General features: G+C 47.5%; 1 protein-coding gene across 2 annotated transcripts in view; it reads left to right on the top strand.

Moving 5' to 3' along the window:
• The window catches only part of ERC1 (ELKS/RAB6-interacting/CAST family member 1), a 157,865-nt gene that overhangs the window by 3,198 nt on the left and 134,972 nt on the right, over positions 1-19,695 (top strand). For both annotated transcript variants that reach the window (XM_040436562.1, XM_040436556.1), the window contains exon 2: positions 16,142-16,975. In XM_040436562.1, coding sequence (XP_040292496.1) covers positions 16,307-16,975 — 669 coding nt within the window. In that variant the 5' untranslated portion in view covers positions 16,142-16,306. The remainder of the gene's footprint in view (positions 1-16,141; positions 16,976-19,695) is intronic.

The raw sequence follows: 19,695 nt of genomic DNA, 5'->3' as shown, positions 1-19,695 counted from the left end.
CACTTCTTTCAGTGTTGTGGTTGGTAATGACCACACCTCTTGTCTCAGGTGTAGCTTGTGGTCATTACTGCTCCTCTATTTAATCTGGACTCACAGTTCACACCATGCGGTTGATATTATCTGCCTGGAGTTGGAAGAGCTGGTGTGTGGTCCTCATCTCAGTTCCTGCTCATCCATTTACTATTGAAGACAAGTGTACATCTCTTGGTATTTTGTTGCTCCCATTTGCTCGTTGTTTACTAGGCCTCAGGGAGACGCTGGTTCGTTCATCTGGGAAGGAACCAGTAGTCTCAGACTCGGTCACTAATACTAGGGCTTTTCAGGGTTACTAGGGCCTAGGTTTCCGGTGTATAACTATATTCTCACCTTCAGGGTCTATTCATACTGACAGGAGTCAGGGCTAGGTTTAGGGTTTCATAGGTGGTGACCTTTTCCTTTCCGTAGCCATGAGGCCTAGTTCCTTGTCATTCTCCTTCTGTTGTCATTCTTTGTACCTCCCCTCCCCTTAGGGTACTTTCACACTAGCGTTTTTCTTTTCATAGAGTTCCGTCCTAGGGGCTCTATACCGGAAAAGAACTGATCAGGCATATCCCCATGCATTCTGAATGGAGAGCAATCCGTTCATGATGTATTCAGTTCAGTCTTTTTGACTGATCAGGACAGAGATAAAACCGCAGCATGCTACGTTTTTATCTCCGGCCAAAAAAAGTGAACACTTACCTGAACGCTGGATCCAGCATTTTCTTCCATAGGAATGTATTAGTTCCGGATCCGGCATTCAAAATACCGGAATGCCGGATCCGTGAAAAAAAAAAAAATGCCGGATCCGTTTTTCCGGATGATGCCGGAAAGACAGATCCGGCATTTCAATGCATTTTTAAGACTGATCAGGATCCTGATCAGTCTTACAAATGCCTTCAGTTGGCATACGTTTTGACGGATCCGGCAGGCAGTTCCGGCGACGGAACTGCTTGCCGGATCACTCTGCTGGCATTGAATTGTGATGATTTGCATCAGCCCATGGTCTCATGGGGCAGACGATTGGGTCGAAATGAAGAATCATTGGTGCTGGTTCTGGTTGTCAGTCATTGATTTTACACAGCTCAAGATCAGCATCACATAGGCACCGCTCATCCTTTGACACTGTTCAAGTACCAACGCCCTGGTCATGAATCAGGAGGATCAGGATGAGCAGTGAATGGATTTGCTGGAGGATACAGAAAAGGGATGATAGCAGATTACAAGCTGAAACACTGCTGCATCTGCGGGGCCTACATGTCGGCGCTGTCCACTTTGAAGGCTGCTTTTTGCAGCGTTTTTCAGTATTTGGCAGCTCAGATCTGAACTTGTTCTCTGCTGTAAGATCTTGCTGAGTGCCAAAATCTGTGAGTTTTATAACCTCTGGTATCAGGAGGATCATGGGATCTCTGGGCAGCCTCTCTACCCATCAGTAAATATATGGCAACGCCCACGTTCTGCAACAACACCGTGTAGGAAAGCGCCATTCTCTCAGGTGGTTGTTGTTACCACCGCTTTCAGTGACCCTTCACCATTTATAATCAGTGTTCCAAGTATATTAATAAACAATCTATTTCTGCACGGAAACCATGTTTTTATTCTTATTACGGCTTCCGTGAAGAACAGGGGATGTTGTGGCTGGCGCTACTGTAGTGGGGCGCTGCGGCTGGCGCTACTGTAGTGGGGCGCTGCGGCTGGCGCTACTGTAGTGGGGCGCTGCAGCTGGCGCTACTGTAGTGGGGCGCTGCGGCTGGCGCTGATTTGGGTGAGTTGGCTGCCAATTGTATGGTGGGGTGTCCTGTGACTGCCACTGGCATTTTCAGCACTGTGGCTCTCTTGGGTGTAGAGGGTTCTGTCAGTGGCACTGTGGCTGGCACTATATTACAGGCACTTTGGATGGCACTGTTATATGTTTGCTTAGCTTGCACTTGTCTTGATTTAGGATACAATTACACTGCGATGCCCCTGCGATCCCGGATGCGACAGCTGTCACATGAGCAGTGTAGCCATACCCTTAAGGGAATTAGGTTTATGGGTACTTTTGAGGGTGTGACCTGTTTTTAAGAGGCGGATCATTGCAAGTATGTATTATACACTTGAAGAACCAAAGACCCATAAAAAACTCTGCCTTCATCCACCTGAAAAAAGCAGTAAAGTCATGGCCACTAGGGGTCTCACTTCCACCTAACTTGCTGTCCACTGCCTGTTGTCAGACAAGATCCCTCCCTTTTAACAGAGACTCAGAGGAAGGCTGAGAGAAAGTGGGGGCTGTCAGAGCTAGCTAAGCTCCTGAACCTGATAGAACTGTTTCTACAAAGCTTCTGAACATCACTGGAGCCTCCTGTGTGTCTGTAAGTGTGCGATTTCCCCATCCAGAGCTGAAAACAAACTAGGTGGGAAGTAAGGGAAGGAATGTCACAGCAGCGCAGTGCTGGCGGAAGGGAGATGCCCCCTGCTTCTGAGTGAAATGCATCTAGCTGTGGAGCTGAAACAGGGAATAATAGGGCTGAAAAAAACATCAGGGAAACCCAAACATAACTCTTAATACACAGTTATGATTGTACAAAAAAGCACTGCCATTATGCAAACTTTTTGGGAAACTCAAGTATGCTTTAAAGGGACAGTACACCTGCAAGCTATCTTCATTATACATACTGCATTTCAGCTGCAGTAATGAGTATAGTGTGACGATAGGTATTACGTATTGTTTCTTTGCGCTTGTCTGACTAATCGCTTAATATCTGCCAGGAGGAGCAGTAGGAGTACTTCTTGCTGTGAGCTGTAGGTCAGCAGAACGTGGGGTGTACGCTGTGCCCCCTGCTTGTGCCGCCTCCCTGGCACGATTCATCTAGGACACACTGTGAGATGACGCATTGTATGAGAGCTGGGCCCACACAGTGCGAGCAGTGGCCAAATCCAACGCTACCCAAGCCTGTTAACCCTTTGTGCTTTTAGCCATTTTTGAGCTAGACTGTAACTGATGCTGGATCATGGCAGCCTCTACACGCTGAGTTTTTTGGCACTGATTTTGGAGCATTTCTGCCTCAAAATCAGCTTCAAACACCTCAAAACAGCCTTCTATTCATTTCAGTGGGTAGTGGCACTTGCTTTTTTTTTTTCACGTGGAAAACAGAATCAACACTGAATCTCCCATTGAAATGAATGGGAAGCTATAAAAACAGCTCCATGTAAGTCCATGCGGTTTTTAGATTTTTTTTTTCATTTTTTTTTGAGTTTTTCCCGCATTTTTTTTTTTAGCACAGATTTGCGCCAAAAACCTCAAGCTGAAAATGCAGCTAGCTGTCTATTGAAGTGAACGCCTATTCTTTAAAAAAAAAAAAAAAAAAATTACCTAAGGGTGTATTCACACGACCGTAAGTGTTTTGCGGTCCGCATATTGCGGATCCGCAAAACACGGATACTGGCCGTGTGCGTTCGGCATTTTGTGGACCGCACATGGCCGGCGCTATATAGAGATTGCCTATTCTTGTCCGCAACCGCGGACATGAATAGGACATGCTCCATATTTTTTGCAGGGCCGCGGAACGGAACAACCGATGCAGACAGCACACGGTTGAAATGAAATGAATGGGTCCGCACCCGTCCGATGTGGATCCATTTATACGGTCGTGTGAATGCATCCTAAAAAGCACACCAAAACATGTAAAAAATTGCTAAAAAAAAGTGTGGATTCTGCGCTGATATTTTCTGTCTGTTTTCAAAAATCGCCATGTGAACATGCACTAACAAGGGTCAGTCCTTAAAGGCACACATTATATCATTTGGGTGTGTCAGTCTTGACTGCAGCACTGAAGTTGTATTCAGTGAACTGGAATGATCAGGATGAACTATAGGTTCCTCTGAGATTTAGTTATGCTGCTGTATGTGGAAGGAGGAATGATATACAAATCGTGGCTTAGCCCACCCCTCTACTATGCCAGTCTTCAGTGTAGCACTCGCATTCTAATCATGAACCAGTCATCCCAGGATGAACATAGATGGAGGGGGATTGCAGTGGCACTTGGAATGCATGGAAAAATAGATAAGTTTGGGTTATTGCCAAGAGTTTGTCCCTCTCGTGTCAGTGTTTACTGTAGTCCTGGAATTCTTTTAATGAACCAGAAAGCTCTAGTCTAGATGAACAGAAATGTAACTAGAGGAGTGGTGCAGAACGTGGAATTGTGAGAGGTCAAGTGGCCATTCCTGTGATATGAGGGGGAAGGGGACTTTTATTTAAGCCTCAGTTTTATTTAATCTGATAAAACAGAAAAGATATATATCTTTTTTTCATTTGCTTTTTTTCCCTTGATGAGATTTATCGTTTCCATAACTCTGGAATCTGATCTCAAGTGATTGTGTTTGGAGCGTCCGCCAGTCATCTTACTGTGATTGCAGGACATGATGGACACTGCCAATGATAGAAAGATATACATAAGGTTCAGTTCACACCTCCTAAGGGATGGTCAAAATGGAAGTTTAAGAAGATTTTATTCCATTTGCCTTTTTGTTCATGAATAGAATGCTAGAACTATAGTGAAGACTGACACAGAGCAGTAGGAGAGAGACAGTTCTCACAAGTGCTGTAAGGCCCCTTTCACACGAGCAAGTTTTCCACACGGGTGCAATGCCTGATGCGAACGCATTGCGCCCGCACTGAATCTCGACCCATTTATTTTAGTGGGTCTGTGTACATGAGCGTTGTTTTTTAGGCATCACTTGTGCGTTGCGTGAAAATCGCAGCATGTTCTATAAACTGAATGTTTACAAACAACATCTCTTAGCAACCATCCGTGAAAAACGCATTGCACCCGCACTTGCTTCCAGATGCGATTTGTTTTTTCACGCAGCCCCATATACTTCTATGGGGCCAGGGCTGCGTGAAAAATGGATGGTTGCTAAGAGATGTTGTTTGTAAGGGTTCACTCACACATCCGTGTGCGCACATCACCGGCACTAATAGAACATGCCTATTCTTGTCCGCGATTGCAGACAAGAATAGGGCATGTTCTATTTTTTCGGGGGAATGGAAATGTGGACCCGGAGGTTCGGGTCCGCATTTCCGGATTGGGGCCGCACATCGTGCGGCCACATAGAAATGAATGGGTCCGCAATTCTGTTCCGCAAAATGCGGAGCGGAATTGCGGATGTGTGAATGGAGCCTAAACCTTCCGTTTTTTTATCACACACGTGAAAAACGCATCAATGCGCATTGCTCCCGCGCGGGAAAAACTAAATAACTGAACGCAATCGCAGACAAAACTGACTGAACTTGCTTGCAAAATGGTGAGCGTTTCCCTGAACGCATCCGGAGCCAATCCGTATCATTCGTGTGCGAGAGGCCTTAGTAATGTTGTGACTGTGGGGAGGGCTCAGCTGTAACAGTAAACGCTGCTGTTTTATGTGCATCTGTCACTTTAAATAGCTTGTTGCAGCCACTATAAATGAGGATGCCTATAAAGGGGCACTACACCCTTTTTAGGGTTTCCTGCACTTTGGTTGCTGCCTTCATTTGAATGGGGTCTGCGGATCCGCATCCGACAGTCCGCACCGCAGAAAACCTTTTTGCGGTGCAGAGGCACGGACAGAAAAGTGCTTCCGATCCGTGCCTCTGCACCTCCCGGATTGCGGACCCATTCAAGGGAATGGCATTAGCCGTGTGCATGAGCCCTAAAGCATGGAGGTTTTCCTTGAGTTTTTCACGGCCACATAGGCAGAAAAAGCCACAAGAAATCTGCATGTAACACTTTTCCTTGCGAGTTTTGCTGTGAAATGGCGTCAGAATCTGCGGCAGAAATTGTGCTGTAGAAAATCCGCCCTGCAAGGATGCAAGATGTATATGTGATCTGAAATGTAGCCATGACGACCACAGTAAGAATCCTCCATTCTTTACACTGCAGGATATGCTCACAGAGCTGGGAAAACTGTTATACTAGGCCCTCTTATGTGCCAGAAATGCCCCATAACCTGTATCGCTTGCACGACAGACGTTCTCCCCTGCTGTAAAAATTGCGCAACTTTGGCCATTGAGCTTCCATGTTGTGTGAATAAAAAAAGGATGGTGGGGAGGCAGAGCATCTGGAACTGTAGAAATCCCAGCTAGAATCGCTTTGAAGCGCACACCTAGAGGCATCCCGCGAGTCTCTAATTCCCATATGTGTCATTACTCAGCTTTCCTAGGACCCTGCCCGACAAATCTCCTGCCCTATTCAAGTACATAACAAGTATGGTCTGAAGTGATGGCGGTCATCTTGGTTGTCTACCATCTTTCCCATAGATAAGTATATCTATGTATTAGTTAATGCCCCGTTAGGGCATATGACCATGAGAGCTGGTGACAAAGGGCGTTACTTCGACGTATCTGGCATGTCTGTGCGTCTAGTAAGGGCGTTCTGTACGTCTATACTGTGCCTGGAAAAGCTGATTACCCAGCTCCACGAGACTCCTGAAGGGCCCATTAATACATAGTAGTTTGGGTTGTATGGCAGATTTTACCATTCAGGTGTCTGGGAAAGAAGTGTGGGAGCTTTCTTCTTGGCCATATTAGGCCCCTTTCACACGAGCGTGACGGATTAGGTCCGGATGCGTTCAGTGAAACTCGCACCATTTTGCAAGCAAGTTTAGGCTACTTTCACACTCGCGTTTGGTGCGGATCCGTCATTGATCTGCACAGACGGATCCGTTCAGATAATACAGCCGCATGTATCCATTTTGAACGGATCCGTTTGTATTATCTGTGACATAGCCAAGACGGATCCGTCTTGAACAACATTGAAAGTCAATGGGAGACGGATCCGTTTTCTGTTGTGCCAGATTGTGTCAGTGAAAACTGATCCGTCCCCATTGACTTACATTGTGTGTCAGGACGGACGTTTGGCTCAGTTTTGTCAAGCGGATACCAAAACGCTGCAAGCAGCCTCCAGAGCGGAATGGAGACGGAACGGAGGCGAACTGTTGCATTCTGAGCGGATCCTTTACCATTCAGAATGCATTAGGGCAAAACTGATCCGTTTTGGACCGCTTGTGAGAGCCCTGAACGTGTCTCACAAACGGAAACCAAAACGCCAGTGTGAAAGTAGCCTTAGGCCTCATGCACACGACCGTTGTTGTGTTCCGTGTCCGTTGTTCCGTTTTCCGTGATTTTCTGTGGACCCATTGACTTTCAATGGGTCCGTTGAAAACTCGGATAATGCACCGTTTGTCATCCGCGTCCGTGATCCGTGTTTCCAGTCCGTCAAAAAAATATGACCTGTCCTATTTTTTTCATGGACAACGGTTCGCGGACCCATTTAAGTCAATGGGTCCGTGAAGAAACACGGAGGCACACAAGATTGTCACCCGCGTCCGTTTTTTTCCTATCATTTGCAAGGCAAACTTGACTTAGATTTTTTTTAATCACTTTTCATGTCTGGTGATCCTCCAAAAATAACAGATCACGGAACCCTGTTTTGCGGACCGTGAAAAAGTACTGTCGTGTGCACCTCATACATAGAGCGCGGTGGTATACGTTGGCGCAGTGTATGAGGTAATAATAATGTACTATAATTCATGTATAGTGTAATGCTCCCCCTGACGCATTGCCTCACCACTATGCCTCTGCCGAGCACGATGCGGCCTCCACATACCCGGTAATGAGGCCGACGAGCGGAGGCTAGGCTCTTTTTAATGGAATCTCTGTCTCCTCTGCCCTGAAATATGTCATGAAGCCTCTGGCTTAGTTTTCCCGCTGGCTCTGAATTCCCATGACACGGGGGTTTTAAAATAGAATTTAACACCTTCAGCGCCGAGGTTACATAACAAGTCGGCCTTGTAGCCAAAGATGAATGGATCCTGTGAAACTTCCCACATGACAGCGGTGTGATCTCCAGGTTGCTGGTTGCGTCTTTTTTTACAGCAGTCATCAGCCTGCTCTTTGCCTCCTTGTGTCACCCTCTTTTTGATTACATACTGTGGTCGTCACCCAGTCACCTTTTGTTAGGCGCCATACATCACTCATTATTATGTAGTTTGGCCATTTGGGACTGAGCGACAACCTCTGAGGGGACAATAATGGTGCCAGTCTTGGTTGTCACCCAATTGTACAGAAATTAATAAGAAAGAGTTCATATTACCGTTATTTTTCCGTTTTTTTTTCTGACCTGTCAGAAAGACAGAAAAGAACAAAAACCAAGATCCTGAAGAAAAAAACTGATCCTGTACGTCAGTTTTTACGGATTGGGTTTACTTGGGCCCTTTTAAAAAAAAAACAGGTGATAGAAATTCCCTTTTCTGATAAAATGAAGACTCCCTTAAATAGTGACAGCAGCAAACATTCCTGATTCATTTGCTGCTTTGTGACTGGGTCATATATAAGGAACACACATCCTGTAATAACTGTGACAAGAAAGTCTTGAGATGTCACAGCCCCGCCACTTTTTAAGATGACATTATATGACCAATAGCCTTGCCCACGCCCTGAATCTCTCCTATCAGGCCATCACAACCACTTATTGGCCTAGTTGTCACATCTATGGCCGCCTGTGGAGGAAAGTATGTCTATTCTTGCTTTTATGCAGGCCATACACAGTCCGTCCAGTAGGGGGCGACAGAGAGTCAGGTTCCTGAGAATATGAAACCTGTGGTCGCTCCTGAGCCATTATGGGATGGACCGCTCGCTGTTAGTGGTGAATGGTGCTGCCCTTTAATCCAGTGCCATCACAGTGCCCAGACCCCTTTGTGATGTCATTTCCCAGTCTGGTGTGTCTGAGAATTTCCTGGTGTCTGTGTCCTCGCTTTCAGTTTTTATACTGCAGACTGGTTATTTTTAAATGTCTCGTCTTACAGAGCGGAGGAATTTATCTTTAAATAATGAACGGGAAGTTGTCCAGCACTGGTTATATGAGGGGTTGGAATATTTTAGAGGTGACTGCTTTGTTTATTGGTCTCTGCTCACATACTGTATAGAAAGAATCCATATAAGCAGAGAAGTCACTGTGGACATGCATTAGATTACTTTATCCTGTACTATTCCTGAATTACATCCTATATTATACTCCAGAGCTGCACTCACTATTCTGCTGGTGGAGTCACTGTGTACATACATTACTGATCCTGAGTTACAGCCTGTATTATACTCCAGAGCTGCACTCACTATTCTGCTGGTGGAGTCACTGTGTACATACATTACTTATCCTGTGCTGATCCTGAGTTACATCCTGGATTATACTTCAGAGCTGTACTCACTATTCTGCTGGTGGAATCACTGTGTACCTACATTACATTACTTATTCTGTACTGATCCTGAGTTACATCTTGTATTATACTCCAGAGCTGCACTCACTATTCTGCTGGTGGAGTCACTGTGTACATACATTACGTTACTTATACTGTACTGGTTCTGAGTTACATCTTGTATTATTCTCCAGAGCTGCACTCACTATTCTGCTGGAGGAGTCACTGTGTACATACATTACATTACTTATACTGTACTGGTTCTGAGTTACATCTTGTATTATACTCCAGAGCTGTACTCACTATTCTGCTGGTGGAGTCACTGTGTACATACATTACTTATCCTGTACTGATCCTGAGTTACATCTTGTATTATACTCCAGAGCTGTAGTCACTATTCTGCTGGTGGAGTCACTGTGTACATACATTACTTATCCTGTACTGATCCTGAGTTACATCTTGTATTATACTCCAGAGCTGTAGTCACTATTCTGCTGGTGGAGTCACTGTGTACATACATTACTTATCCTGTACTGATCCTGAGTTACATCTTGTATTATACTCCAGAGCTGCACTCACTATTCTGCTGGTGGAGTCACTGTGTACATACATTACTTATCCTGTACTGATCCTGAGTTACATCTTGTATTATACTCCAGAGCTGTAGTCACTATTCTGCTGGTGGAGTCACTGTGTACATACATTACTTATCCTGTACTGATCCTGAGTTACATCTTGTATTATACTCCAGAGCTGCACTCACTATTCTGCTGGTGGAGTCACTGTGTACATACATTACTTATCCTGTACTGATCCTGAGTTACATCTTGTATTATACTCCAGAGCTGCACAATTTATTGTGGGTAGAAAAAACAGCTCACCAGTTCCTGAATGTTAGCGACCTATGGATCATTGATCCCACTTTGGCCATATGTGGCTGACCTGAGCAAGAAGAATATTAAATCCTGCTCTTGCAGATACGAAACAAAGTTGAAAGCCCAGATAAATAACTCCCAGCGTGTTTCTTCATGGATTAAGGATTTTATAGGGATTGTGACACAATATCGGCTATCTCCTGTCCACAGGATAGGTATAAGTATCCGCTCAGTGGGGCTCCCACCAGTGGAGAGCGTGGTGGTCCCCTGCACCAGTATGAATGTAGCGGCTGGTCCTCTCTATTGTACTGCTGGAGATTCTCAGCCATCTCCTGTGGTTGAACGTCCACTGGTGGAACCCCATCAAGGACGCATGCCATCTAACCTGTGGCCAGGAGATGCTTTGATCTTGATACTCCAGGACCCGAATTCACTTTTCTTCTTACTTCCCAGCTGAAATCTCCCAGAATTCTCTGCTTGTTCAGTACCTGTGCTCATATCTTGTTCTGGTGATTTGCAATCTGGAAAGTGATGTACAGTATTTTAATGCGGTTAAATCTTTTGACATTGTAGGATAAGCTGTGATGGAGGTGTTTGATGACAGTCTTGCTGACTGTTTCCAGCAACCAGCAGAATAGTGTATAATATGGACCAGCTTCTTGTACTAGTTGTTATCAGCAACCCCATGTCTGTGGGGACAACCCATATGCCCCCTTTTGGGAAAACCGGATTCAGTTTGGAGTTGAATCTGTCAAAGGGAATTGCCACATTAGTGTTTTGTTTTTAGTTTTTTTTAATTGGCAGCAATTCTGCTTGCTTTCAGTGAATGGAAACATTCTTGTTTGTATTTGAAGACTGTAAACCTGTCTTAACTGAATATTTCTTACAGCTGAAGGGTTGCTACAGTTGTTTCCTGATTTTTCTGGCTTTCCTCCATTTTATTATACATTGACATGTTTTGAGTTGTTCTTGCACTCTCATTATGCTCTCATTCTGGCAGTGGATGGTAGGTGTGGTAATATGGCAAGCTGTACCCAGCACTGGTTTATACTGGTGGAGGGGACATTCTGGGAATATTTTATACTGAAGGATGTGGCGGTAGAGTTGCTGGTTCCCAGAAAAGGTCAGTTATCGGTGTTACTTGATGGGCATGAGCTGAGCCTTGTGTTGTGTGACCTTCCAGGTATTGTGGAACTACAAGTCACAGCATGCTGTACAGACTAACGGGCAATGCTGAGGACGGTGGTCCCTTCACTTGCTGAGCAGAGAGAGTTACTGGATGGCGGTAGCGTTCTATCTGTAGCCATGGATGGCACATCCACATGCCATGCATTAATCTGTTGCTTCTCAGCATAGTTTATAAACCTGTCAATGTGGTACTTAAAGGGAACCTGTCACCGGGATTTTGGGTATAGAGCTGAGGACAGGGGTTGCTAGATGGCAGCTAGCACATCCGCAATACCCAGTCCCCATAGCTCTATGTGCTTTTATTGTGTAAAAAAAACGATTTGATCTATATGTAAATTAACCTGAGATGAGTCCTGTATGTGAGATGAGTCAGGGACAGGACTCCTCTCATGTTAATTTGCATATGTATCAAATAGGTTTTTTTTACACAATAAAAGCACACAGAGCTATGGGGACTGGGTATTGCAGATGTGCTAGCGGCCATCTAGCAACCCCTGTCCTCAGCTCTATACCCAAAATCCCGGTGACAGGTTCCTTTTAATATACGCTTTGATCAAAATGCATAGGGCTACTCGCCACATTAAGCTGACCTCTTTCAAGTAGTTCCCTGCTTTAATTTGGCGCAGCGCAACATTGTGATCGCCACAACACAGCACCGGTAAGCGGTGAGACCAAGCATCCCAACAACACCCCTGCTATCAGGCTAAGCCCCCACAACACTGGACCCCACCAACCCACAAGTACAGCACCACATCAGCAACTATTCACATGTAGTAGTGCATGGGGGCTGTTCTCAAAAGCCCACCTTCCATTGCCTGCAGGTGCTGTGTTACTGTGCTCGCCATGTGGTGCTGCGCCAAATTAGGGTAGGGACCATCTTGACATGGTGAGTGGGTCTATGTATTTTGATCAAAACGTAAATTAAGTGCCTCATGGATATGTTGATAACTTATGCTGAGAAGTAATTGATCAATGCATGGCATGTGGATGTGCCATCCAGTGTTCTGCAGGACATCTCTGATAGCAGCTGCGTTCTATAGAAAGGTGGCTGTTATGGGGGCTGTGTTCTATAGGGTGGCGGCTGTGTTCTATAGGATGGCGGCTATCGTAGCGGCTGTGTTCTATAGGATGGCAGCTATTGGGGCGGCTGTGTTCTATAGGATGCCGGTTATTGGGGTGGCTGTGTTCTATAGGATGGCGGCTATCGTGGCAGCTGTGTTCTATAGGATGGCGGCTATCGTGGCGGCTGTGTTCTATAGGATGGCGGCTATCGTGGCGGCTGTGTTCTATAGGATGGCGGCTATCGTGGCGGCTGTGTTCTATAGGATGGCGGCTATCGTGGCGGCTGTGTTCTATAGCATGGCGGCTATCGTGGCGGCTGTGTTCTATAGGATGGCGGCTATCGTGGCGGCTGTGTTCTATAGCATGGCGGCTATCGTGGCGGCTGTGTTCTATAGGATGGCGGCTATCGTGGCGGCTGTGTTCTATAGGATGGCGGCTATCGTGGCGGCTGTGTTCTATAGGATGGCGGCTATCGTGGCGGCTGTGTTCTATAGGATGGCGGCTATCGTGGCGGCTGTGTTCTATAGGATGGCGGCTATCGTGGCGGCTGTGATCTATAGGATGGCGGCTATCGTGGCGGCTGTGTTCTATAGGATGATGGCAGCATACTAAAGGATGGCGGCTATCATGGCGACTGTTCTATAGGATAGCGGTTCTCATGGCAGTGCACTCTTAAGACAGCTGCGCTGTGTAAGGCAGTGGCTGTCATGATGGCTGACTATAGGATTAAGGCTATTATGGTGGCTGTTTTCTGTAGGATGGCAGCTCTCATGATGGCTGACTTGATAGGACGGTGGACCTTACGGTGGCTGTGTTCTATAGAAAGGAGGCTCTCACGGTGGCTATAGCCATCATGGCAGCTGTGGTCTGTATGATGGCGGCTCTCGTGATGGCTGTGTTCTAGGGGATGGCGGTTCTCGTGACTCCTGCATTTTGTAGGATGGCAGCTCTCATGAGCACTGTCATGTATAAGCTGGTGGCTGTCATGATATCATTTTCCATCCTGCCATTTTTCTTTCTTTGAATAATTATTTTTAATATTTATTATTTAATAAAGATGGTTATATTTTTTGTATATTTGGAGTCCCATAGCCTTTTTTGGTATGTGTAGATGTGTTTTTTTTCTATGGGTTTTTGATGCTCTCTCATTGGATGTTGAGGTTTTTGTAGGTTATTCACTGTCCTGTATAGGCTGGTGAATGTCATGATGGCTGACTCCATAGAATGGTGGCTCTTACTGTTGGAGCATTGATCCACTGGGTGACCCTAGAATATTGCAGCCGACGACTGTCTCTATCTTTCTACTTGTACATGAATTAATGCTGCACGGTGGATGCTCATCAGGCATTGCTATAGCAACTGCAGCATCTTTAAAATGTTTTCTTGGAATTGATAGAGGCTCGCTTGACAGAGAGCGGGTCTAGCGGCACCACCATCTGACACCCTGCACACGACATTACCCCGCTGATCATGGTCCTAGACCTATCCCAGAAAACACCCAACCCCTCTGTGCATGGCCGCACTTCCCAGTGTGGGTTGTCCCCGTTCATCCTGAGTGTTCTGGTTCATATGTTGAAAAAAAAAAAACTCGTAGGAAGACTGACAGTGGCTTAGGCCAACCACAGGACTTTATTACAAGCATCCACCTGTAGTTGTAACCTAAATTCACCCGAAATACAGAAGTTGTCAAGATTCTCAGAATTCTGTCCCTGACCTTTATCTGTTTCTGGGAAATCTGGGTGACAACCAGATTAGCCCGCTATTGTAACTGCTTTCTCGGGGGCCTTAATGGTGAGGTATGTGGCTGAAAGATGCATGGATGCATCACTGGCCAGTTTTACTGCTCAGGAGTCTGGGAAAGCTGGGTGAAAGGTTGAATAGAATTTTTCACATTGTTACAGCTGAAGATGTTCACGGAGACATCTGTTTTTTGTTTTTCCTACAAGATCGCTGACCGCAGGTATCTGGTGCTCGAAAGGCCGATTACGTCCTACAGCCAGTGTCCACCCAGCAGTGGTCAGGACCAGGAGTGGAGATGACATCTGGAGGGTGGACTCTCCAGAGCTTTAGCAAAGTCCGCTTTAGTTGGGAATAGCAGAAAATCGGCAAATGATCAGCACATTCTTCTCCTGACATACTCTGTGTCGCTGTGAGACCCTACCCATTCCACTGTGTAAAGCTAGATTCAGATGGCCATATTAAAAATCATCTGTGAGGCAGCTACAACACACAGACGATCTTGTACTCAGTGAGTTCCGTGTAGGACAAGAACCTTCAAACGCAGGTGTCTCCAGGTATGTGTTCCATGAGAAATGGACCAGAATAGTGCCTGAACCGTTAAAGGGGTTTCTAGAAGTAAGGTCTCATGCACATGACCGTTGCCTGTTTTGCGGTCCGCAATTTGCGGATCTGCAAACCTCTGATACCGTCCGTGTGTGTTCCGCATTTTGTGGAGTGGAACATCCGGGCCATTATAGGACAGTCCCCTCCTTGTCCGTAATGCGTACAAGAATAGGACATGTTCTTTATTTTGCGCATGCGACGGAACGGACATACGGATGCATCTTTTGCACCTCCATTGAAGTGAATTGGTCTTCATCCGACCCACAAAAAATGCGAATCGGATACGGACAAAAAATATGTTTGTCTGCATGAGCCCTTATACTGATGACCTGTCCTCAGGATAGGTCATCAGTATCTGATCGTGGGGGTCCAACACCCGTCCAGTCAGATGTTTGAAGAGACTTCAGCGTTACGATGATTGCTACAGCGCCTTCCAATACCGTTCATCATTCACATGGGCTATGTGCAGCTCAATCCCATTCAAATGAATAAGCCTGGGCTGCAATACCAAGAACGCCCAGCATACAATGTATGGCGCTGTGCTTTGTATGCCCAGACGAGGCTGCAGCACTCATCGCAGCACTGCGGCCGCTTAAAACAGCTGATTGGAGGGGTGCTGGGTGTCAGACTCCCACCGATCCGATTTTGATGACCTATCCTTAATCCTGAAATACTCTGTGCTGCTGGGAATCCCTCTCCTTCTCTACGTCACTCCTAGTGTTTGATCTACCACAAAATCAGCCCACTCCTCTCCAAAAATACTCTGTGCTGCAGGGGCCCCTGCTCCTTGCATTATGTAACTGTGAGCGACCTGCCCCTGGTTTTCATTCTCCTTCCCACTTCATGCCTCTATCACATGAGGCTCTGTCCTCACATCACCACATGAGTGGACACTCCTCTAAAATACTCTGTGCTGCTGCAGACCCTTACCTTCTTTATATGTCCCTTTCATTTTGTTTCCCATGAATGACCGAATTTACAGACTTATTGTAATTCGCGTTTCCTTCACACATTAATCCTTCAGCCATTTTCTGTCTCTGCCCCCGGTCGGATTCTCTGCTTTGTCAGTTTTCGTTAGGGAGATTTTGGCTTTTGGGGGACTCTTTCGCCTGTGTATTCGATGAGCTCGGAGCTACAGGGGCAAGCCGCAGCTGCCGGGGGACATCTTGCAGCAAAGAGTTAGGATCTGACTGGATCTAATGTTATAAATCTCAGCAGCAGGGGCAGCATGATTACAGGTCCATTCACTGCAGCCTCGCAGAACTCTGTTCATCCTGAGCTTTCTGGTTCATGAATAGTACATGAAAACTGTAACACAGAGGCAGAGCAGTAGAGAAGAGGGAAAATATAATTGGGTAAAATATTTTTGCCACTTATGGTGTAATAACTGCTGTCAGTGGTTGTCACCCTGTATAGGTGGCTCATTTTGTTTGTTTTTTAATCCACAGGTTGACACATTGGTCCATCTTTCAAAAATGGGAAAGTTGTCACTGTCCACGAACTACTGATAAGCTTACACCGACTGGACGCAACCTTTTAGAAATTTTCAAAAGTGACCGTCTTGCCTTCAGCCACGTGTTTCTCCGACGACAAGCTACTGCCAAGCCGCAGCCATGTACGGAAGCCAACGATCCGTTGGGAAGGTGGAGACCAGCAGCCAAAGCCCCGGACGTTCTCCGCGACTCCCACGCTCGCCACGTCTAGGTCATCGGCGCACGAACAGCACCGGTGGCAGCTCGGGAGGAATCCCTGGTGGTGGCAGTGGCAAGACTTTGTCCATGGAGAATATTCAGTCCCTTAATGCAGCCTATGCCACAGCCAGCCCAATGTATCTTAGCGACCATGAAAACATAGGTGGAGATACCCCAAAGAGCACCATGACCCTGGGCCGGTCAGGGGGTCGGCTGCCTTATGGAGTGAGGATGACCGCCATGGGAAGTAGTCCCAACATTGCGACCAGTGGTGTGGCCAGTGACACTATTGCCTTTGGGGATCACCACCTTCCTGCAGTTAGTATGGCCTCCACTGTGCCCCATTCTCTGCGCCAAGCCAGGGACAACACCATCATGGATCTCCAGTCCCAGCTGAAGGAGGTTCTGCGGGAAAATGACCACTTGCGGAAGGATGTGGAGGTGAAGGAAAGCAAACTCAGCTCCTCTATGAACAGCATTAAGACGTTTTGGAGTCCTGAGCTGAAAAAGGAGCGAGCCTTGAGGAAGGACGAAGTGTCCAAGATCTCTGTGTGGAAAGAACAGTACCGGGTGGTGCAAGAAGAGAACCAGGTGAGTGTCAACCTGTTTATCCTGGGGGTCATTTACAATGGTCCTACACCAGTTCTCTGGTGTGAAAAGTTTGCAAACCACTGGGCCCAAGTGGTGTTTTTTACCGCCCTCGCCACTTTCCAGAATGGCGGCATGAAGTGAGCGAGTCCATTGGCCCAGGCACATTTACTTCATCTGTTTATTGGCATAGTTGGCATAGATTTCACTACAGGAGGATGTGCTTAAAGGGGTTCCCGGGTTCCGTCCACCACCAAGCGCTGCTCCCCGCTGCTCCCATATGGTGAGTGCACCGCGCACGCATGGCCCCTGCTCCCATTTATTTCTATTGGGCAGACAGAAATAGCCGAGCCAGCGCTCTGCTATTTTCGGCGGCCCCATAGAAATGAATGGAGGACCGCTGCGCAGTGCGCACTCCATTCATTTTCCCGCTCCGTTCTCATTGTAGGTGTGGGTCCTAGAGGTGGGACCTGCACCTATCAGACAGTGGGGACATATCCTACCGATATGCCCCCATTGTCTGTGATGGGAATACCCCTTTAATTTATGATGAGACGTGCACCTCGCCATAAACTATACGCATCCTCCAGCAGTGAAAGGGGATATTGTGACCGTTGTAGAAATGCTGGTCCCCATTGTCTCTTTCATCCTGTATCGGCACAGTCTGTCTGATTTCTGTACCTGAACACTTTTGTCATTTACCTGTACACTCTCTCTGTCTGTCTCTTTTGTTTAATACGCACACTCTATCTCATCTTGTGCCCACACAATCTCGCTTTCTCTCGTCTGCCCTCGCTTTCTCTCGTCTGCCCTCGCTTTCTCTCGTCTGCCCTCGCTTTCTCTCGTCTGCCCTCGCTTTCTCTCGTCTGCCCTCGCTTTCTCTCGTCTGCCCTCGCTTTCTCTCGTCTGCCCTCGCTTTCTCTCGTCTGCCCTCGCTTTCTCTCGTCTGCCCTCGCTTTCTCTCGTCCTCCCTCGCTTTCTCTCGTCTGCCCTCGCTTTCTCTCGTCTGCCCTCGCTTTCTCTCGTCTGCCCTCGCTTTCTCTCGTCTGCCCTCGCTTTCTCTCGTCTGCCCTCGCTTTCTCTCGTCTGCCCTCCTAGCCATGTCCCCAGCGCCTCTGAAATAAAAAATACTTACCTTTCCTGTAGGGGTGCCGCTCCACAGCTCGTCCTTCTTCTCCGTGCGCTGCACTTCATACAGCGTCAGGTCATAGTGCACCGTGGTCACATGACACAAGCGAATCCTCGATTCAAAAAATTTGCAAGAAGGATTTGTTTGTGTCGAGTTACTCGATTCAATCGAGTAATCGTTTCAGCCCTATCCACCACTCTCAGGCTTTCTACAAGCAGGTCTAAGGGCTCTTTCACACCTGCGTTCTTTTCTTCCGGCATAGAGTTCCGTCGTCGGGGCTCTATGCCGGAAGAATCCTGATCAGGATTATCCCAATGCATTCTGAATGGAGTGAAATCCGTTCAGGATGCATCAGGATGTCTTCAGTTCCGGAACGGAACGTTTTATGGCCGGAGAAAATACCGCAGCATGCTGCGCTTTATGCTCCGGCCAAAAATCCTGAAGACTTGCCGCAAGGCCGGATCCGGAATTAATGCCCATTGAAAGACATTGATCCGGATCCGGCCTTAAGCTAAACGTCGTTTCGGCGCATTACCGGATCCGACGTTTAGCCTTTTCTGAATGGTTACCATGGCTGCCAGGACGCTAAAGTCCTGGCAGCCATGGTAAAGTGTAGCGGGGAGCGGGGGAGCAGCATACTTACCATCCGTGCGGCTCCCGGGGCACTCCTAACCCAAAATCATGGATTTTGAAGCGGATCAGTAAATTACCACAAATTACATCCCATATGGACAGAACCTTAAAGGGGTTCTCCGGGAATAATTACTGTATTTTCTGCTTTAAAATACGCACCTAGGTTTTAGAGAAGGAAAATAAAAATATATTTTTCATCAGACCCCACAACAGAGCTTAGAACAGACCCCCAGTCTTCATCAGACCCCCAAACTAGACCCTCAGTCATCATCAGACCTTAGATGAGACCCCCCTCTTAGACCTTAGATGAGACCCCCATATCAGAGCTCGGAGGAGACCCCCATATCAGAGCTCGGAGGAGACCCCCCCCCCCATATCAGAGCTCGGAGGAGACCCCCAGCCCCCCCCCCAATATCAGAGCTTGGAGGAGACCCCCCCCCCCATATCTGAGCTCGAAGGAGACCCCCCCCCCCCATATCAGAGCTCGAAGGAGACCCCCCCCCCCATATCTGAGCTCGAAGGAGACCCCCCCCCCCCATATCTGATCTCGAAGGAGACCCCCCCCCCCCATATCTGATCTCGGAGGAGACCCCCCCCCATATCTGAGCTCGGAGGAGACCCCCCCCCATATCTGAGCTCGGAGGAGACCCCCCCCCCCCCATATCTGAGCTCGGAGGAGACCCCCCCCCCATATCTGAGCTCGGAGGAGACCCCCCCCCCCCATATCTGAGCTCGGAGGAGACCCCCCCCCCATATCTGAGCTCGGAGGAGACCCCCCCCCCCCATATCTGAGCTCGGAGGAGACCCCCCCCCATATCTGAGCTCGGAGGAGACCCCCCCCCATATCTGAGCTCGGAGGAGACACCCCCCCCCCCCCTATCTGGGCTCGGGGGGGACACCCCCCCCCCCCCATATCTGAGCTCGGAGGAGACACCCCCCCCCCCCATATCTGAGCTCGGAG

The sequence above is a fragment of the Bufo bufo genome, chromosome 1 (assembly GCF_905171765.1).
Source record: "Bufo bufo chromosome 1, aBufBuf1.1, whole genome shotgun sequence".
Taxonomy (NCBI): domain Eukaryota; kingdom Metazoa; phylum Chordata; class Amphibia; order Anura; family Bufonidae; genus Bufo; species Bufo bufo.
Note: the sequence above shows the minus strand (reverse complement) of the source record. Positions and strands in the feature narration are given on the sequence as shown.